Source organism: Hyaena hyaena, unplaced genomic scaffold (assembly GCF_003009895.1).
Source record: "Hyaena hyaena isolate Hyena2069 unplaced genomic scaffold, ASM300989v1 scaffold_152, whole genome shotgun sequence".
Taxonomy (NCBI): Eukaryota; Metazoa; Chordata; class Mammalia; order Carnivora; family Hyaenidae; genus Hyaena; species Hyaena hyaena.
Genome location: NW_024080784.1, coordinates 1,790,968 through 1,811,269, shown reverse-complemented (window position 1 = coordinate 1,811,269; position 20,302 = coordinate 1,790,968). Strand labels below are relative to the sequence as shown.

General features: G+C 35.3%; 1 protein-coding gene across 3 annotated transcripts in view; it reads right to left on the bottom strand.

Annotated features, from left to right (window-relative positions):
- The window catches only part of PHTF2 (putative homeodomain transcription factor 2), a 128,615-nt gene that overhangs the window by 10,570 nt on the left and 97,743 nt on the right, over window positions 1-20,302 (bottom strand). Inside the window, exons 8-13 of one of the 3 annotated variants that reach the window (XM_039239119.1) lie at window positions 19,293-19,479; window positions 17,619-17,774; window positions 11,394-11,612; window positions 4,760-4,888; window positions 2,814-3,086; window positions 2,454-2,585 (exon numbers count right to left, since the gene is read on the bottom strand). In XM_039239119.1, the coding sequence (XP_039095050.1) occupies window positions 2,454-2,585; window positions 2,814-3,086; window positions 4,760-4,888; window positions 11,394-11,612; window positions 17,619-17,774; window positions 19,293-19,479 (1,096 nt within the window). Of the gene's footprint in view, window positions 1-2,453; window positions 2,586-2,813; window positions 3,087-4,553; window positions 4,598-4,759; window positions 4,889-11,393; window positions 11,613-17,618; window positions 17,775-19,292; window positions 19,480-20,302 lie in introns of those variants that run through there. The other 2 variants (XM_039239120.1, XM_039239121.1) reach the window with 2 other exon arrangements.

Genomic DNA, 20,302 nt, shown 5'->3' with positions numbered 1-20,302 from the left:
TTGGCATAACTTCCATGTTTTTCATTTCATTCCAAATATTCTGTCAAACACTAATCATTTATTCAACAGACATTTCTTGAGCACCTGCTCAGAATGAGGCACTGTGCTGGGCACTGGAAACACAAGAGATCAGTCAGAGAACAAAACAGCAGAGAACAAAACACACACAGTCGCTACCTTCACAGGAACTAGCAGGAAGTCAAAACATCAAGCTTATAGCCATTGATATTTGTGATTAGTTGTAACAAGTGCTATAAAGGAATGGTAAAGGAAGCTCGGAGAAAACTGGTAGGGAATTTGGTTTAAGTATCACTTCCTTAAGGAGATCTTCCCAGGCCCACACTCCTAACTCTCATATGCAAGTTAGGAAGACAGCCTGGGAAGATCTCCCTGATAATGTGATACTTTTACCAGAGTAGGCTGCTAAGTTATGATAGCACATGGCAGTGTTCCTGGCAGAAGGAAGGACAAGTGCAAGAGCACAAAACAGGAAAAAATATTGCATTCGCAGAACTGAAGCAGTCTGATAGGGCTGGAATGCAGAGAGGAAAGTGTTTCAAACTGAGACAAAGGAGATAGGATATCCTCAGAAGCTAGGTCACGAAGGGCATTGATAAGCTCTGTTCAGATTTTTTCCTTTAATCTAAGAGCTATGGAGAACCTCCAGAAAGTTTTAAGAATCATATAACGAAATCTACATTTTAAAAAGATCTCTGGTGGCAGACTGAGGAACGTATAGGAAGGAAGAAACTTGAATGCAGGGAGGCCAGTTAACAGGCAACTACAGTAGCCAATAGTAGATGATTGAAGGTTTCATTAAGGTTGCAGATATGGAAACAAAGAAATAAATGGATCCAAGATATATTTTGGAAGTAGAAAGAGTGGGAAATGATGAGGAGCCAGATGTTGGAAACGCAAGAGAGGGAAGTAAATACCAAGGGTAATTCCTAGGTCTGGGGCTACATATTTTCCTCGCTGAATTCTAAGCTCCTAAACGTAAGGACTTGCATGTCATCAGTACTGGATGTTAAGTGGTTAACATTAAATACATGTTTATTGAATAAAACAATGTACAAAAGAATACAACATCTACTTTATATATATCAGGTTGATAATGAGGAGGAATTACAGATGGCTTCTCATTAAGCCATGTAACAAAGATCATATTCGTCCCTCCATACAACAGAAAAGTCACAGTGAGAAAAATAATCCATGCCAATTTTTAGCATTTCCCCATGGAGACTAACAAATCAATGAAGTAGAATAATGAATTTTTTAAATAGAAGGGTAGACAAACAGTGCAAACTTTTTTCCACTTCTTTCACTGTTACTTCAAAATAAAAAGCATTACAGATCGAGTTGTATCAGAGAGTTTCTGAACTTTTGGTCAGCTTTATTTAAGACCTGATTACTCCAAGCATAATGAAAATCACTGCGTCTTAATGCAGCAAAGAAATAATCGTCAGAAGAAGTGCTCTCCTAAACTTAATTCAGATGTTTCCCATTTCCCTCTTGAGTTTTTATATCTTACAGCCATAATCAGGAAAGTTATTTTAAAAGATTAAGGAAAAAGAACAGCATGAAAAGAATGGCTTAGAACTGCAAGCTAATATTTTAAAATAGTAATAGGCCACTTCAGTGAGGATACTCACTGATTAGCTTTTTAAATTCTTTTTTAAGCAGCGGGCTCCCTCTGCTGGTTTCTGATAACCATTCTAGGGAGAACAAAATCTTTAAGCTTCTGAATGAGTAGAAGTCGGTGAGTTTTGAAAAAAAGATAAATGTCAAATCTAAAAAGAAAACATATGAATAAACAAACAAAAAGCAGAATCAGACCTATAAATACAGAAAACAAACTGATGACTGGCAGAGGGAAAGGAGTGGGCAGATAGGCCAAATGGGTGAAGGGGAGTAGGAGGTACATGCTTCCAGTTATGGAATGAATAAGTCACGGGATAAGGAATAAAAGGCACAGGATGGGGAATATAATCAATTGTATCGTATTAGTGCTGTAAGGTGACAGATGGTAGCTACACGTGGTGAAAAGCATTAGCATAGCACACAGAGGTGAATGACTTCGTTGTACACCTGAAAGTAATGTAATACTGTGTGTCAACTATGCTTGATTAAAAAAAATTAAGGATTAAAATTTTAAAAACTAAAAAAGTAAAAGAAAGTAAATAAAATATAAACTTAGAACAATCTGATCTTGAAAGATCTACATAAAATGTATTTAAGCCTTTTAGACCTCAGGTGTTTTACTCTAAAGAACCAGCTAAACATTGATTTTAGATTTCTGAATGTGGATTGAAAAGAACACGAAGTATGACCACACAAGAGCATGCTGAGTACACAGGTGACTATACATTTAGATATATATACATATTGAAAAAAGAATGAAACTCTGAGAGGGAGGCACCATGTTAAGAGTACTTTTATCACTACCATTCTACCTTAAGATAGGACCGGAGAGATAGCCACATTTTTATATTCTGTACTTTCTTCAACCGGAAATGAGGAACCTCAGATTTTCGAGCCCTCCTTGCCGATGTTAAATGTCCAAACAGTTTTGCAAAAAGTAATCGCTGAAAACAGATTAGGATAAGGGTTAATTTTCAAGTAGATTACCATAGAAAAACAAAAATCAACAAAATATGGGTTGTTAGGATTTTAGTTGCTTAAGTACTACAAAAACAAAACAGGAGAATAATTAGCAGGTCAAGATGATTTACTGAAATACTAAAATACTTCAGGAATCCTCTATTATGAAAAGGATAAAATATTCTCTATTCAAAATTCTATATTATACCCACCTGTTTATAGGTTCTTTCTGCTACACAGAGCAAAAAAAAGAAAATCCACACAAGAGACACACGAACCACAAAACTTATTATAACCATAGAAAGGACTATGACATCTTCATTAGAACCAAATGCAATCACATAAAGTTCTGAAGCAGAATGTGCTGTGAGTTGCTCCAAGTCTGTAGCTTGGGAGAGTCGGAAAACAAATGGAGTTAAACCCAGGATTAGAGAGATTGCATTTCCAAAAATCTGGTATCCTATTCCTGGTATATGGCTGTTCACCTATATTGAGAGAGAAAGAGAGAGAGAGAGAGGAAAAACACCTCAACCATACATAAATTTTATCTGCAGTAAAATGAATTCCTATTAGGCATTATGTTACTTACAGCAGTATGAAATCATTTTATTAAAATATGAGTTTTAATACATGAATAATGAAATTTAAATTGACACAAAGTTTGAGAGTATATTACAGGTAGATTGTTAAGTCATTATGTCTTCGGTTTTTAAAAACAGTTCATTATCAGATTTCTAGTTCACTAAGTGGATGCAAAAGGATGAACTATCTTGGTCTTACCTAGATCTGGGAAAAAAATTCTATGGATCTCACTATTTCAAAAGTTAGAAATATTCATAGATACTTCAACATTAAAAAGAATGAGGAGATCTCCTATCCACTTAAGCTCAGTACACAAAAAGAAAAATCTAGAAGTACACTTATTTGATAAATTTGCAATCTGTGTTTTCCTTCAAAGAGCTCAGTATACAAATGGGTATCCCCTTAAACTCTAAAACCATTTTAGAAGAGAGTGTATGTTAGAGGGGGAAAAATTAAGTAAAAAAGGGGAAAAAAGGGGAATTATGAAAAAGGAAACTGGAAACGAAATAATGGGAAATATAAGACTGGTAGGACTGGAAAGGATCTAGCTAATTTTTTATCATCATATTATATACTCTGGAAATGACCTGCTAGTTCACGGACAGCTAAGGTATGGAGCACCAACCAGATCCACATCTCCAGAGATTCCTTATGTGAAAGTCATGGAATGGAGATCAATTCTAGAGCAGTTACTTTAATTTCTGTCCTCTATAAAGTGCACATAATTGTTCTTGCATAATGAACAATGCATGGAAATTTAGAAGTGCATGTAAAATTGGGGCACCTGGGTGGCTCAGTCAGTTATGCATCTGACTTCAGGTCAGGCCATGATCTCATGGCTCATGATTTGAGCCCCGTGTCTGGCTCTGTGCTGACAGTTTAGAGCCTGGAGTCTACTTCAGATTCTGTGTCTCCTTCTCTCTCTGCCTCTCCCCTACTTGCACTATCTCTCTCTTTCAAAAATAAATAAACATTTAAAAAGTTAAAAAAAAAAAAAGAATGCAAGCTAAATCATGTCTAGCTGTCCAAGAGGAATCAGATAAAATTTAAAAAGTAGTAATGGTCTCATAAAAGACACAATTTAATAGAAACTGAAATTAAGACCCACAGTATTGGTACTGTACATCCTCAAACTACTCAAGACTGTTACCTCTAGCTGCATTACTTCTATATACTTAAGTGGGCAAGCAAGTATCAATATTCTATTTTGATTTTTTTAAATAAATAAATGAAGTAGGAGGGATACTCACAGGAAAATACTTGTGTCATCAACATTTGTGTATGTCTAGCACAATTTGACTCATGAAAACCAAAAGAAAGAATAACATAACAGAAGAAATTTTAGATTGCATCATCTGTTCTTGGTCAGGAGAATGAAAATACCAAAGGATGACAGAGGTTTGGTGACAAATCACTGTATAAACCACAGACAGGGCCAAATACAAATAATCTTTTGTTTTTTTCAGGTTGAAGAAATGAGATAAATTGTAAATATAACATCTTAGTAATTATTTAATATGCTAATAATCGCTGTATTCTTATTCTTAAACTAAAAGAATAAAATGTAAAAACTCACTCTGTTCATTATCATTCCACTGATTTCAAGAACAGACATGTCTGCTTTCTTGCAGTCATTGCCTTCCCATACAATAGCACTTATTTTTTCTAATCCTGGGTGGGAATTATGGAGCCAGGGCAAATGACTCTATAAAAAATAAATAGAAATTGGTGAATACATTTATCACATTTCATAAATAAAATGTGTTTGTTGTGTGTGTGTGTGTGTGTGTGTGTGTGTGTAAACTACACTAAAAACCAAACTGGTGAATGCATTTATCATATTTTATAAAACAAAACATATATATGTCTGAACATGGGTATCTACATACACCCAATTTCAATGACACTAAAAGTCTATCTTAACATTAATTAGCATATACACTGAACAGATGGCATAAGCAATTACAGTTATAAAAATGTGTAAATTAAGAACTTCCTATAATAGGTATTAGGCAAGCTATTGTTCAAAAATCCTCTAAAATGTGTTAGCAAAAGCACTTAGTTGTCAATCTGTCTACATAGCTACTAATACAGTAATGTTCAAAGACAAACAGATATCAAATTGTTCATGTTACTGACTCTCCAACTTATGGTCATCAATACAAAAGCACATGACAGCTCAGATTTAAACCTTTCTGAAAGACTAAACAGTGATACAATCTCATCTTGGAGGAGACTCTTCCTCATGCCCTGATCCTCATTATTTAACTTAGTTACTTTTCTGATATTTTAATCTAGCATTTCCCCAAAGGATTAACTTTTTTTTTGTTCCTTAGAGTATATATTGAAACTGAGGCACATGAAACTAGAAGTACTCTCCCAAGAATAAAGCATCTCTCAATGTTTCAGGAAATAGAAAAAGGGAAAAAGAAAAGAAAATTTGAAAGCCTTAATACAAAAGATCAGATGCTTAAGTTTGGGGTTTTTAGTTTGTTTTAGATAATTAAAATAATAAAACTTTGGGGTGCCTGGCTGGCTCAGTCAGTAGAAGATGTGCCTCTTGATATCAGAGTTGTGAGTGTGAGCCTTACGTTTGGTGCAGAGATTACTTAAAAATAAATTCTTTAGGGGTGCCTGGGTAGCTCAGTTAAGTGTCTGACTTCGGCTCAGGTCATGATCTCATGGTTCATGGGTCAAGCCCCACGTCGAGCTCTGTGCTGACAGCTCAGAGCCTGGAGCCTCCTTCAGATTCTGTATCTCCCTCTCTCTCTGCCCCTCCCCCGCTCACACTCTGTCTTCTCTCAAAACTAGACAACACATTAAAAAAATTTTTTTAAATAAAATCTTTAAATAAATAAATACAACTTCAAAATAGGATAGTTGGGGATTAAAGACAGCAACAAAATTCAACACTTATCTTTACCTTATTAGATATTCATGAGAAGTTAACATTAAAAGATTAGACCCAAAATGGGATGAATTTACATTATCATATTACTAACTTATTTTTGTAACACATTTCATTAAAATAACTTCTAACAATGATTAGAAGAATCTACGATAGTTATAGTTATTCTCTGAAGGACAGAAATGTGATGAAAATATGGTAAAGATAAGTTTTTGAAAACTTAAGGAATTATTTTCCTGCAGGGAGAATAAAATTGCGTTGATTTGTTTTGATTAAAGATATAAAATAGTCATTTAATAATATGTAAGAAAACAGATATGGGAAGTTATTATCATTCTGACTTAAACATTAATTTTCTGCATGTAAAGCTATATATATATATATATATATATATATATATATATATATATACCAGGTTTACTATAAACAGAATAAAAACTGATGAATAATTATAGGCAAACAGTAATGCCACTAGCCATATTATTAGCAAAGCTCTTTTACATTTAGTTTATTTGACTATGAAGAACTTTTCTCTAAAAATTTATCTTTTCCAAAGATATAGTATTTTAATATACATTAACCATCATAGCATCTACTTCACTATTAGAAAGCCTTCAAAACTGTAAGACACTAGTTATTAACTATCCACTTAATTCCACAAACGAATATTCCACAAATATTCCACCAAATATTCCAGATAGGATAGAAGTAATTTGTACCAAAATATGTATCAAACTTTCCATGGAAATTTAATAATTATGAAACAACACGGATTAAAAAGCTAGGAAGAAGAGCAAAAAGCTGAATGCAGAGTATAAAGCCTGAGAGGCAAGATTTTAACCACTGATTTACAGGCTTCTAATGTTTTTAAATTCTCAGTCTGTTAACAGTGACTTAAAGCCTTCCTAATTACATGAAGCAAGGCATATCAAGAAGGTCCATCTAGGACAGAAATAGGAATTCAGGAAGTTCACCCTCCAAAGGTACTCATTTTGCCCGGCTACCTTTGCAGTTACTCTAACTAGCATTGATATCATCCTCCTATTTCTAGAAAGCAAAGCATAGGAGAAAAGAGAGCAATTAGAAACTGGTGAATTTAAAAAGAGTTAACTAAAAACAAACCAACCAAAAACCCAACCCTACATCTCTATGTGTGAAACATCTTCTGAAACAACAGTCTTATTGCAACATGTGCTGTCTACAGTGTTTGAAGAGCAGCATTACATGAAATGCTTTTCCTGACAGACTCAAGGAAAACATCAGAGTAACTAATTCCATTTCATAATTTTATCACATGGGTTCTTCGTGGTATGTTTTTCAAACTAAAATCTAGATCCTCATTCAAAATCTAAACTGCTTTGCTCCATGTTCATTCAGAACTGCCTGAAAACATTAACAATTAATCGGTACCATGTTTTATTTCAAGTAAATTCACCATGACAACCGCTTTACTGGAGTTTCTACCTGTGGGAATGGTACCCATTAAAATCTGGCTTCACCTACTACAAAATGAATTTCACTTGAATATGGTCTCATACTTTATTATATACTCAGCCACGACTGGGGAGAGAAGTTTTCTGCTGTAGAAATGTTTCAGTTACTATCTCCAAAGAAAATAAAACAAACAACAACAAAAAAACCCTACAAATTTGGTAACATCTAGACTAGAACACAAGGATTCAGATGCTCATTGTTTCTTCGTAAGGAGGTATTTTTCAGTTTTTATGGTGGGCAGAAAACGGTCCTCCAAACCTAATACAGATCTTAGTCCAAATAAAAAAAAACTGGTAGCTTTTAATTAAAGGGAGCTAATTTCCATTACATGACTACTATAAAACTGAAGATTTTTCTAAAAATTAATTTTTAGAAGCCTTAGAATAAGAAATGTGTGTAAAATCAAGTTTTTAGTCCACAAACAAGACCAATGTAAGCCTGTGATACTATAATTAATATGCAGAGTAGAATATTAAAAATCTTACCAAAAAGGAACAGAGTAGTGTGACAGATTTAGGGCCAACTTATTCTGTATAGCATTCTTTAAAAATAATTTGGAATGCTTTGAAAACACTGTATTTCCTTTCATTCATTTACTCAATATTTGTTAAACACCTACTGAGTACCAAGCACTGTGTGATACAATGAGCAAAAGAACACATGGTCCCTGTTTCTATGCTTCTTACAGTGTCACTGGGAAAATTGCATACAGGCATTTTCCTAAACTTCAAGTCATTCTGCCTAGTGACTTAGATTAACATCCAGGTGACACATTCCACATCCTGTTCTCATGGACTGTTCCTTATTTTTCACTTCTTAAATTCCAAGGACCTTCAGCTACTCCCTGGCCATAGTCTGGGCCTTGTCAACACACTGAATTGCTTGCCTTCTCATCTTACCAGGACTCTCAAACCTTCAATTCTAAAGTACTTCTCAACAAACCTATCCACCAGTCTATCAGTCCCTTCTTGGTTTCATTTCCTTCTCTATCTAACATTGTCTGGACTTGTAGCATATCCATTATTTCATGGTCTCTCCTATTCCTTGAATAACAACTATTTATTGAGCACCTATACTGTGTGACTTTGGGTCCATTATTTAATTCTGAGCCTCAATTTTCTCATCTATAAAATAAATATACAATCACGTATATAACCATTGTCTTAGGTGGTGAAAATTATATGACATAATGCATCTAGATTACTACGCAGAGTGGCTAGCATCTGGCGAATGCTTTTTAAATGTTTGCTATTATTGATTACCACAACTGCATTTCAGACACTGTCACATAACTGTGTGGACTGAGCAATCACAGATTCATGGCCTCAGATTCTGGCTGGACCCTCAACAATATGGCAGTACGACTCTTAATGTGTTCATTGGCTTTAATACAAGCACGCAAAAACTCTCTTCATTTCCCACAAATGATTAACTACAAGCCGTCACCACCAGGTACAAGCTCCCAGTGCTATCATCTCACTTACTGTTAACAGACCTCCTGGCCTCCTGCACTATATCAGGCAGTAACCTTCTCATTCTCTTACTTTTTCACTGTGCACTTACTCCTCCTTCTACATCAGCAGAAGATGTGTTCCCCTTCCTGTCGAAGGCAAAACTTCCTAATTATGCTTCCCCTCCAGAATCCTGAGAAACCTCATTCAACAACTTTTCTTCCTGTGTCTCTTCAGTCCTTCCCTCCTCGGTTTCCCCTATGTATACAGGTGCTCAAATATTTCACATCTTGGAGGGGGTGGGATCAAAACATTCCCTTAATTCTATTTTCCCATCTTTTAACAATGTTTATGGCTTATTGTGTAGCCCAGAGTTTTAAATTTTAGGATATTCGAATTTATTGATTGCCTCAGTTTTGAAGTTTGAATATGATTTTTTTGTGTTCTTTTTTTAACAAATTTGTCTCTTACCAAAAGTAACAAAGATTTTTCTATCTTTTCTTGTAAATATTTTAAGGTTGTGCTTCTTCACATTTAGAAACTATTTGGGATATATTTTGTGTATGAATAATCATTTGACCTATAACTATACACTAAGAGTCCATCCTTTTCCCACTGGTTGTAATGCTGCTTATGTCATGTGTTAGAGACCCATGTAAGCATGTACTACACTTCAGGGTTTTTTATTCTGTCCCATTGATCTATTTGTTTATACACTGTCTTGGTCTGCTTGGGCAGATATAATAAAATACCATGGAAGGATGGCTTAGAAACAATAGAAGTCTATTTCTCACAGTTCTGGAGGTTGGAAATCCAAGATCAAGGTGCTGGTAGTTTTGGTGTCTGATGAGATCCCACTTCCTGGTTCAGAGACAGCCCCCTTTTTGCTGTGGCTGCACATGGTAGAAGGGGCAAAGGAGCTCTCTGGGGTCTCTGTCATAGGGCACTCTACATATTCATGAGGGCTCCACCTGTACAACCTAATCACCAAATTAGGTTGGCCCTAATCTCCAAATACCATCACATCAGGCATAAGGTTTCACCACAAGAACTGGTAGCTGGGAGGGGGAGGGCATAAACATTCAGTCAATAGCATATGCCTCTAGTGTATTATCTTTATTACTATACGTCCTTTTAAAGTAAATTTTTATACCTGGTAGGGAAAGCCTCCCTGTTGTTCTTCAAAACTGCTTTAGTTATTCTTGATATTCTGCTTTTCAATGTGGACTTTAAATCACTCTAAGTTCAACCAGACAGACAAATATAACTGGTGGCGTTTTGATAGAAAAAGCAGTGAAAATAGGTGTCTCTGAGTGTTTCAGCCTTTAACAGAAACACTCCTAAAATCTCATCATTATAGGTTTTTGAGCGCTATAGCTCTTTGATAGCCACCCTTTGGCAGATTAAGAATGTTCCCTTCTACCTTTAATTTTCTAAGATTTTAGTTGTTGGTTTTAGTTTTAGGATTTGCTGAAAAATTAAATAAGAGAAAGAAGAGGAAGAGTGAGGATTTTACATGGCCACTGTGTTTCTGGACTGGTGAGTGGATGGATGGAGATGTCATTCACTAAGATTTTGAGTGCCGTAAGAAAAACAGATTTATAAGGGAAGATGGGGTGTTTGGTTAAACCTGAGATACTGGTGGAGCATTCAAAAGAAGATATGCTATAGACATGTGCTGTCCAATATGGTACCCTACTCACATGTGACTATTGAGCACTTGAAGTGGCTAGTCCAAGTGGGATATGCTTGTAAGTGCTCACAAAGGATACTGAAGACTTAGTATAAAAACAGCAAAATATTTTATTAGTATTTTTCACATTGGTTGTAAGTTGAAGTAATAATATTTTGAATATGCTAGGCTAAATAAAGCATATTTAAATTAATTTTACCTTTTTAAACATTTTAAATGAGGCTACCAGAAAACTTAAAATTACATATGTGACTCTCATTATATGGGCTCTTGGGAGAGATAAGTCTGGTATTCACGAGATAGATTTGTGAATTGTAACTTTATAGGTGGAGTTAAGGCCATGGGTGCTGATCTGACCACGAAGTACGCTGAGGGACATAAGAACTAATGCATCTAAAACACAATTTGACTTACAAAACTCCATTTACCAACAACTTCTCAGGAACATAAGTCTGCAAGGTCAGAGACACAACCATAACATAAATACTGAGATTCTATGTTCCAATGAAGCCAGACCACAAATCACATAAAAAGAAAAAAAAAAAAAATCACAGGAATATTACTTTAACTGAAGGTAAACTTTTTCTTTACCTCTATAAAATTTGTACATACATTCAAAAAGGCTGGACTGAGAGCCCCAAATAACCCAACACTGTAAACCAACCTGATGAAAAGGGTCGTCTCTATATTCTTTTTTCACACTTGGATTAATTTGAGGATTTTCCATATCTGTCTCACTGGTACAAGATGACCGGCACTCTGCACAGTGTAACAAGTCTTCCCATAATACATCTTCTGTTTCAGATTCTGGCCTTGTACTCTCAGAATCCTGTCTGGAACTTGAACAGCGAGAGCTGCAACTAGTACCCGATTTAGGGGCATCCTGAAATCAAGATATTCTTTGACGTTAATACAATTTATGTACCCTTTCCAAATCAAAGGATTCTATCAGAACCATGCATTGCTACTTTTTGCTGCAATGACAAATACACTGTCAAATGACAGTGAAATAGAGAGCAAAACATTAAAAATATATATTAGTTTTTAAGGAGTAACAGAATTTTCTTATTATCAAAATCTATTTGATTTCACATCTCAGCTTATGCTATTTTGCATGCAAAGGCTGTGCCTGTTTTCTCTTAAATTTTTATACAAAGTTCAAAATTCAGGCAAGCAGAGTTCATATGGACTGTATAGTCAGGGAATATGAACCAACTTTAACTGATGTGTTTAACATATTTTGAGTATTAGGAGTATTTTCTTACTCTCATTTTTTTTTTTTTTAGCAACAGTGGATCTCATGTACCTACTGTTTTTGTTTTCCAAGTAGAAGTTCAATAAACTGATATAAAATTAGTAAATAACTTATAGCAAAAAGATAACTGCCAACTCATGTTTTTGAGTATGAAAGTGAAAAACTAAAAGGCACGAGTTAAATAAGTATGCTGAAATTTTCAGATTTGTTTTTAGGTATCCTATTTCACTAAGATTGTCAATTTTACCTTAAAATATTTCATGTGTATCCCTTTCTCCTTCTCATGCTATCACCAGAGTTTATCATCGACACCTTTTTTGCTAAAAAGAGGCCCTTGACTGACCCTTATCTGAAAGGCCTTCCTCACTTTCCACATTAATCTTCCAAAAGTGCAGCTTTTTATTTTTTTCACTCCTCTGACCAAAGTCTCTCCATGACTTCCCACTGCTCTCCTGGATAAAGTTCAAATTCTCTCACCAGCATGCCTGTCTTCAAATGTGCTACTCTTTGGACTTTGTTCCCCACTTGTCCCAACCACAAACTTCTCCTCCAGTGACAAGGGGCTACCCTCTAGCCCCTAAACCTGCTTGTTCTTTGCCGCTCTAGCCTCTAATTATGTTTCTACCTCGTATCCTACTCTCCTTTACAGCCTACTCAACCAAACATCAGGGAAACACCATTTCTATCCCTTTCTAGCTGGCTTACCTTGTTTCTGACCCTTAGTTTAGTCTTCTACCAATGGCGAATAAAACTACCTACCTTAAAGAGACACTGAAAATTAAATGAGCACTGTAGCTTTTAATACAAACCAGGTACAAAGCAGGGGTTCCTCAAGTATTAGTTCTGAAGCCTTCTATTTAGAGAGATCCCTCTGTTCCTGAAGTGAGGTATTATTTATTTTCATGACAATAAATTTTACATTCCTATTCAGCATCTATAATATTGTCTGTGTTATTAAATATTCATAACTTTGTATTCTCAAATAAGTCATAACTCTCAATTATACTGTAAGTCAATGAAAGACAAAAACCATTTTTTTGCCACCCTTACCACAAGTTAACAAAGTATACTGAATGAATGAGACAGGTTATTGATAATTAATTTATTGGTATTAGAATTGGAGGACCATGAAAATATATTTAGTGTGCTGATTAGAGATTTGTGGGAGAATTGTATGTTTGAAGGAGAAGTGGAAATGTTTTGAAAGAGTTGAGCAGGAAAGTAAGCAAAGAAATCAAAAGGAAAAAAGAAAACAGAAAAAAAGGAAAAAGTTGGACTGCTTTGTTTTATAAAAAGCACTCCAAACATGTATGATTCACTAATGCCAACCAGAATACTTGAAGCATAAGCAGTTTTCATTATAACTGTTTTCATTAGCTAGCAAGGCACAGAATGTATTAAGAAACCAGTAATGGCTAATTTACAATTTTTGATAAAGTTAGCTAATTATCTATCATTAATTTCTGGTGCAGATTTGCTAATCAGATACAGAAATGAGTAACAGGATTAAAGGCCTGATGATTATTTAACTGAAACTAATGGGTGATTTTAGGGATAAGAAAATATCTTTAATTCTTTATAGATGCAGTTTGCCAAATACTGATTAATAAGTGGGCTACTTTACAAATGTAAAATCTAAAAATTATGGCCTATAACTGCTTACGTATCAAACAGAATTTTACCTGCAATATTTAGGTGATTAATGGACACTTTTAATTTCACTACAAATTGCTGAATAAGGGCTAAAAACTGGAAATTTCTGAATTGAAGAACATAGCTCAAGTTAATAGCTCATTTAATTTGGTTTGCTCTGCTCATTTTACATCTTTAGATAGATAGCTAAAACTGAACATATAATCAAATTAAGAGGAGAAAAATATTTATTTGAAAGGAATAAGAATTTATAAAATAAATGCTTTGTGCCAGGCAATTGTGCAAATCCTATTTAATCCTAACAATCCAGTGAGGCTTGTCTCTCTCCAATGTACAAATGCAGAAAATAAGACTCAGTGAAGTTAAAGAACTTAAATATTTTGAGTCCAAGCCCACAGTTTCTTCATTATGATTCCCATCAAAATTGAAAGCTAAGTTTCCCAGCACCAACTGTTAAAGAGGCTATCTTTTTTCCACTGGATGCTCTTCCCTGCTTTGTCAAAGATTAGTTGGCCATACATTAGTGGGTCCAATTCTGAGTTCTCTATTCTATTCCATTGGTCTGTGTGTCTGTTTTTGTGCCAATTCCATACTGTCTTGATGATTACATAGCAGCACTCTCAACAGTAGCCAAAACATGGAAAGAACCAAAGTGTCCATGAACTGATGAATGGATCAAGAAGATATAGTATATTTATACAATGGAATACTACATGGCAATGAGAAAGAATGAAATCTGGCCATTTGTAGCAACATGGATGGAACTAGAGGGTGTTATGCTGAGCGAAATAAGTCAGGCAGAGAAGGACAAATATCTTATGTTTGCACATATAGGTGGATTAGGAGGAAGTTAACGGAGGACAAAGCAGGAGAAGAAGGGGAAAAATAGTTGGGGAGAGGGAGGAAGGCAAACCATGAGAGACTCTTGAATGCTGCAAACAAACTGGCTAAGAAGGGGTGGGGGAGAGGGAAAGGGGGGTTGATGGGCATGGAGGACGGCACTTGTTGGGATGAGCACTGGGTGTTATAATGAAACCAACTTGACAATAAACTATATAAAAAAAATTGAAAGCTAATTTTCAATAGGGAATAAAAACTGAAAGATATTTGTAGAGTTAAAGAAATCAGGATACGGCAAGAAACCGGGCAAATGTTTTAAAGAAGTTATCAATTCCAAAGGACACCCCCCATGCCAGATAATCAAAAACTCCATCTTCCCAACAGGAGACTAGAAGAAGACAGCCAGATATACATAGTAGATAGTAGAAAAAGGCAAGAAACTGGAGTAGGAGTGGGGTGGGAGAGTTGAGGGGGGGTGGGAGGAAGGTTGGTTCAGTGAAAGTCTACATACTGAATGACAAGACCACCACCTCATTCCCAATCTCCTTGATGCCAAACACCATGGTGGCCTAATAAAATGTCTACCACTCCCATACCACCAGAAGACTGGATTATTCTTCCTGAAAAACTAAAATCCCCTAAAAAGTATATCTATAGATACTGACATCCGAAACGCTAATAACAAATGGCTGTATCCCTAACCAATCATTTTATAGTGAAGACTACCAATTCCACCCAAGCACAATGTGCTTCCCAAAATGACTTCTCTGTGCCTCACCCTTAAAGAAAAAATATCACCAGTAATTGGAAAAGAACAGAATAATATATATATGAAGACATAAAATAATACTACAACACTATGGCTATCTGTCTCAATTTTGCTTATTCAAAAGAGGTTTTGTTTTGCTTTGCTTTATTTTTTTAATATTTGTTTACTTTTAAGAGAGAGAGAGAGACAGAGTACAAATGGGGGAGGCGCAGAGAGAGCAAGAGACACAGAATCTGACACAGGCTCCAGGCTCTGAGCTGTCAGCACAGAGACAGATGAAGGGCTCAAACTCACCAGCTGTGAGATCATGACTTGAGCTGAAATTGAACATTTAACTGACTGAGCCACCTAGGCACCCCTGTTTTGCTTTTTCAAAATACCTTCTGAGGTTGGTTTGACTTAAAGGCAAAATTAACTGAAATGCAGCATTTAAAGAGATTTTTTTTAAAACACTTATTTAATTTTGAGAGAGAGAGTGTGCACACCCAAGCAGGGGAGGGGCAGAGAGAGAGAGAGAGAGAGAGACAGAGGATATGAAGCAGGCTCTGTGCTGACAGCAGAGGGTCCAATGCTGAGCTCAAACTCATGAACCACGAGATCACAACTTGAGCCAAAGCCAGACACTCAATTGACTGAGCCACCCAGGTGCTCATGAAATGCAGTTTTTAAAATATGTTCTAGTCTAAAGCTCCTCGCTTTACACATAAAGAATCTGAAGACAAGATTATATTTTCAGGTAATCTTTTACATCGTTAAAATAAGATTTAAAACAATCAATGTCTGGGGCGCCTGGGTGGCTTAGTCGGTTAAGCATCCGACTTTCGCTTAGGTCATGATCTCGCGGTTTGTGCATTCGAGCCCCGCGTCGGGCTCTGTGCTGACTGCCAGCTCAGAGCCTGGAGCCTATTTCAGAGTCTGTGTCTCCCTCTCTCTCTGACCCTCCTCTGCTCACGCTGTCTCTCTCTCTCTCCTAGAAATAAATAAAAATATTAAAAAAAAAATCAATGTCTATTTGCTACTTATCAGCCTTACTTAGCTTGAAATCTGGAAGATTTTAAGCAACATATTTATTTAAAAGTTAAGACCAGTAGAATATTGTTCTGCCCTTCAAGAATCTCAATAATTCAAAATATAGCTGCAAATCAAGAAGAGCAAAGATTATGGGGTGAGCCATGTGTAGCAACATGGATGGAACTTGAGGGTGTTATGCTGAGTGAAATAAGTCAGGCAGAGAGGGAAGAGTGGGGGAGAGGGAGGGAGGCAAATCATGAGAGACTCTTGAATGCTGAGAACAAACTGAGGACTGATGGGTGTGGGGGGGGGGTGATGGGCATGGAGGAGGGCATTTGTTGGGATGAGCACTGGGTGGTGTTGGAAACCAACTTGACAATACACTATTTATATTAAAAAAAAAGATTACGGGGTGAGAAAAGTACCTCTAAAGCCAAATAATTTATTCTCTGAGAGAGTGGAAACCTCCTTCTATAGGAGGTCCTGAATCCCTTCTAGTCCTGACTGACTTCTAACTGTACCTAGTGTAAGACTGAATTTCAAAAGTGTATCAGATGATCTGGGTGAACAGGCAATGAGCAGACACACTGGCACTGGTGTCTGCCTAATGGCAGCCACTGAGTGAAAAAACAGCCACAGTCACCAGCAGGATTAAATAGAGCTACAACCACAGAGAAGAGTGTATAAAGAACAAGTAACTCTTCTAAGCTTAAAACAATCAAGGTATTCACACTCCACTATACTATATGATTTTTCAAAAGTATAGCCCTAAATCATCAAGAAAAAATTCTAATATAGTTTAAAGAGGAGAAGGCAATGTTTATTAAAAAGTGACATGAGTGACATCTGCCTTGAAGTGAGATAATGAAATATTCTGTCCTTAGAATAAAAACTAAAAATACAATTGAATTCTTTTTCTATTTAAATAGTTTGAAGAGATGTGATAAAGTTGGAAAAGGGTTTAGAGAAAACTAAATATTAATAAAGAAAGAATCAAAGAAGAAAAAAGAATTGAATTTTATACTAGAAACTCAATAACTAGAAATAGTAACATGAAAGTCATTGGAATGGTTAACTCTACTATAATCAAGAAGCTATAAAGCCTTTGATACTGTGAAAAAGACTAACAGGAGTTCACAGATTTTCTCTGCCTAGGACGACTGTCTTTAAAAGCAAACAATGAACTGAATGTATGAGACACTTCGGAGAAAATGCACAAAATGAGTACAAATGTGTAGGTATCTATCATATGTGGAATACATAAATCTATGACTGCTACTCTATAAATCGAGATCATATAACAAGGTATTCATAGTGATGGGAATTATTTATGTCAATAATTATAAGGACAAAGTATATACCTCATTAGGGTAATGTTTCTTATAATGGTGTGATTTTCTGTTCCGAAGAATGCTCTCAGAAGTCCTGTCCACATGACGGCGTAACGGGTATCCTGTTTCAGGACCTTCCTCACTGGAAACTTCATCAGAAACATTTGTTATTGTCCTTTGAGTATCCTAAGAAGAGAGTACAGGAAGAGACTTATTGCTAATTAATGACTGAATCTGTTGCTTTAAAAGTGCAAAATTTTAAATTATATATATATATATATATATATATACACACACATATCTTTAAAAACCTCAGTGATTGATTAGTATTACTTGATTTTCTTTAAAAATGACTTAAGTTAGTGACTTAAGTTACACTTAACAGTTACACTGTTATTTCAATTTTAAGACTAATTCAACAGCTATTTGTCAAATATTGTTCTATAACATTTGTGTTCACAAAAGGATTAGAAATAGCTTCAAAAATTAAGATATATAAAATAGGATAAAAGAACAGAGACCGTTTATTTAAAAGGAGCTAAGATAACCAAGATGAACTTATTATACTATTTCTACAAACTCCAAATTCCATCAGTTATAAGCCCAGTATTGGCTTAATAATGGCTTATGAGGCAGGGCGAAGTGAATGGCATTTGTATGTGAGCGCACAACAGACAGACAACATTATGTCCATATCAATTTGTAAGAGACATCCAGAGTTTGGAAATTCTGAAACTGAGAGACTCCAGAGCTTTAGTTTTGATATTTTCAATAAACTCATATGACTTTAGTAGGTAATACACAGCTGAAAATGTGTCTGAAAGTGGTAGGACTAAAAACTTATCTGTTAAATGATGATCGTGATGTGAGTCTCACATTATCGGAGAGCTAAATGGTTCCAAAGCTAAGATCAGAGTAAGGGAAGAGTCTTTCACTACATCACATGCTATTTACTATATGCTTCTGGTACTGATAATACACATATTGTCAAGTGGTAACACATACTTGACTCAAACCTGAAGAGTCAACACAAATGTTCATGCTCACATTTCTATATGTAATAGAAGTAAACATCTTTTAATTTGGCCACACTGTTTTACTATAACAGTTCTGTAAAGAAAACAAGTGTTTAACAAAAAAAAAATTGAAAGAAACAAAGAGATATGTAATATTATAATAGGCTTTGTTACAATAAATGTTGGATTTCTTTATTATTTTGGAAAAGTAAACAGACAATTGCTATCCTTAACAAATGTCCTTGATAAGAATTTTTTTTTCAAATTAAAAACAAAACAAAACAAATATGCTGACACTAAAGGTAATGAAAGGAAAAACAGGCAATATTTCTGTTTTTTATGGCGAACATGGATAGAACGCCACGTTCCTAGTTCAGTTTCTAAAATAATTTAAATGTTCCACTTAAAACAAATCCCCTTATGCACACAGAAATGAGTAAAGAGAAGGTAAGGTTTAACAAACATCAGTAACATTTTGGAAAAATTGAAGCCATCAATCAATTCAGAAGGTACCAAGTTATGCTGCCAATCAAATTTAATCAAGTAACTTTATTTTCAGCTTTATCAGTGTGGTCTGTAAAGCCTACAGAATAAACTCTGGAGAAAAGAGGTGATTCCGATATCTAAGTCACTTTCCATCAGCTGATATAAAATCACACAAACAAACGATTTGAAACACCACACTTACTTTGCTGGAGATGTTCCTCAGTGTTCCTGTGTGCCATGTTGCCTCTTCTGGTCCAACAGTTTCACACTGAGGTTCATGGCTTTGTATTCCCTCTTCACTGCTTTTAACAGTCTTTTTCCCTTCAAGGGATACATAGCCATTGTCAGTCTCAGTTGATTTATCAATTGAATTCTTTGCTTTCTTTGATCTAAAAAGAAGAAATTGCAGAAGGATGTTATGTAGACTGAGCTTATTTTGGATGGATTACTGATAGAAACTATGCTCTGTTAGAAATTAAATCTGGTAGTTATTTTGCAGAATTTTAATGGCTATCTTATTTTTACAGTAATTTAGAAACAGAATATCTATCATAAAAAATAAGGCCATAATTGTCAATCAATGTCCTAATTTAGCTTACTTGATAGGTTTTGAGGTCGTAACAAACAGCAATTCTAAGAGACATGTCCTGACTTATCGAATGATTCTTGGTTAAAAAGCACTAGGTCTTTGTGCAAAATCTATGATCAAAAATTTCCCCATTTCATTACAGTTAATAATATATTTTAAAGTTTTATTTAAAAAAACTGTTTCTAAGGGTGCTTGGGTGGCTCAGTTGGTTAAGTGTCCAACTCTTGATTTCAGCTCAGGGCTATGAGATTGAGCCCTAAGTTGGGCTTTGCACTGACAGCAAGGAGTCTGCTTGAGATTCTCTCTCTCCCTCTCTCTCTCTTTGCCACTCCCCAACTTGTAAGTGCCTTTGCACTCTCAATAAATAAATAAACTTAGTTTAGATTAATTTGTGATTAGTGGTTTATCTCAGTTTTAACACTTTTGCTTACCCCCAATACTTTACTATTAGTATACAAACATAAATATCTCTGATAAATTCATTATAATATACAAAGGAGCTGCAGGACCTTTTGTAGCATAAAAATACATGAAGAAAGGGAAAACTTTATAATACAAGTTTCTAAATAATGGAGGAAGTAGAAATGAACAACACAAAGAAAATAAACAAGTAACCTCTTTCA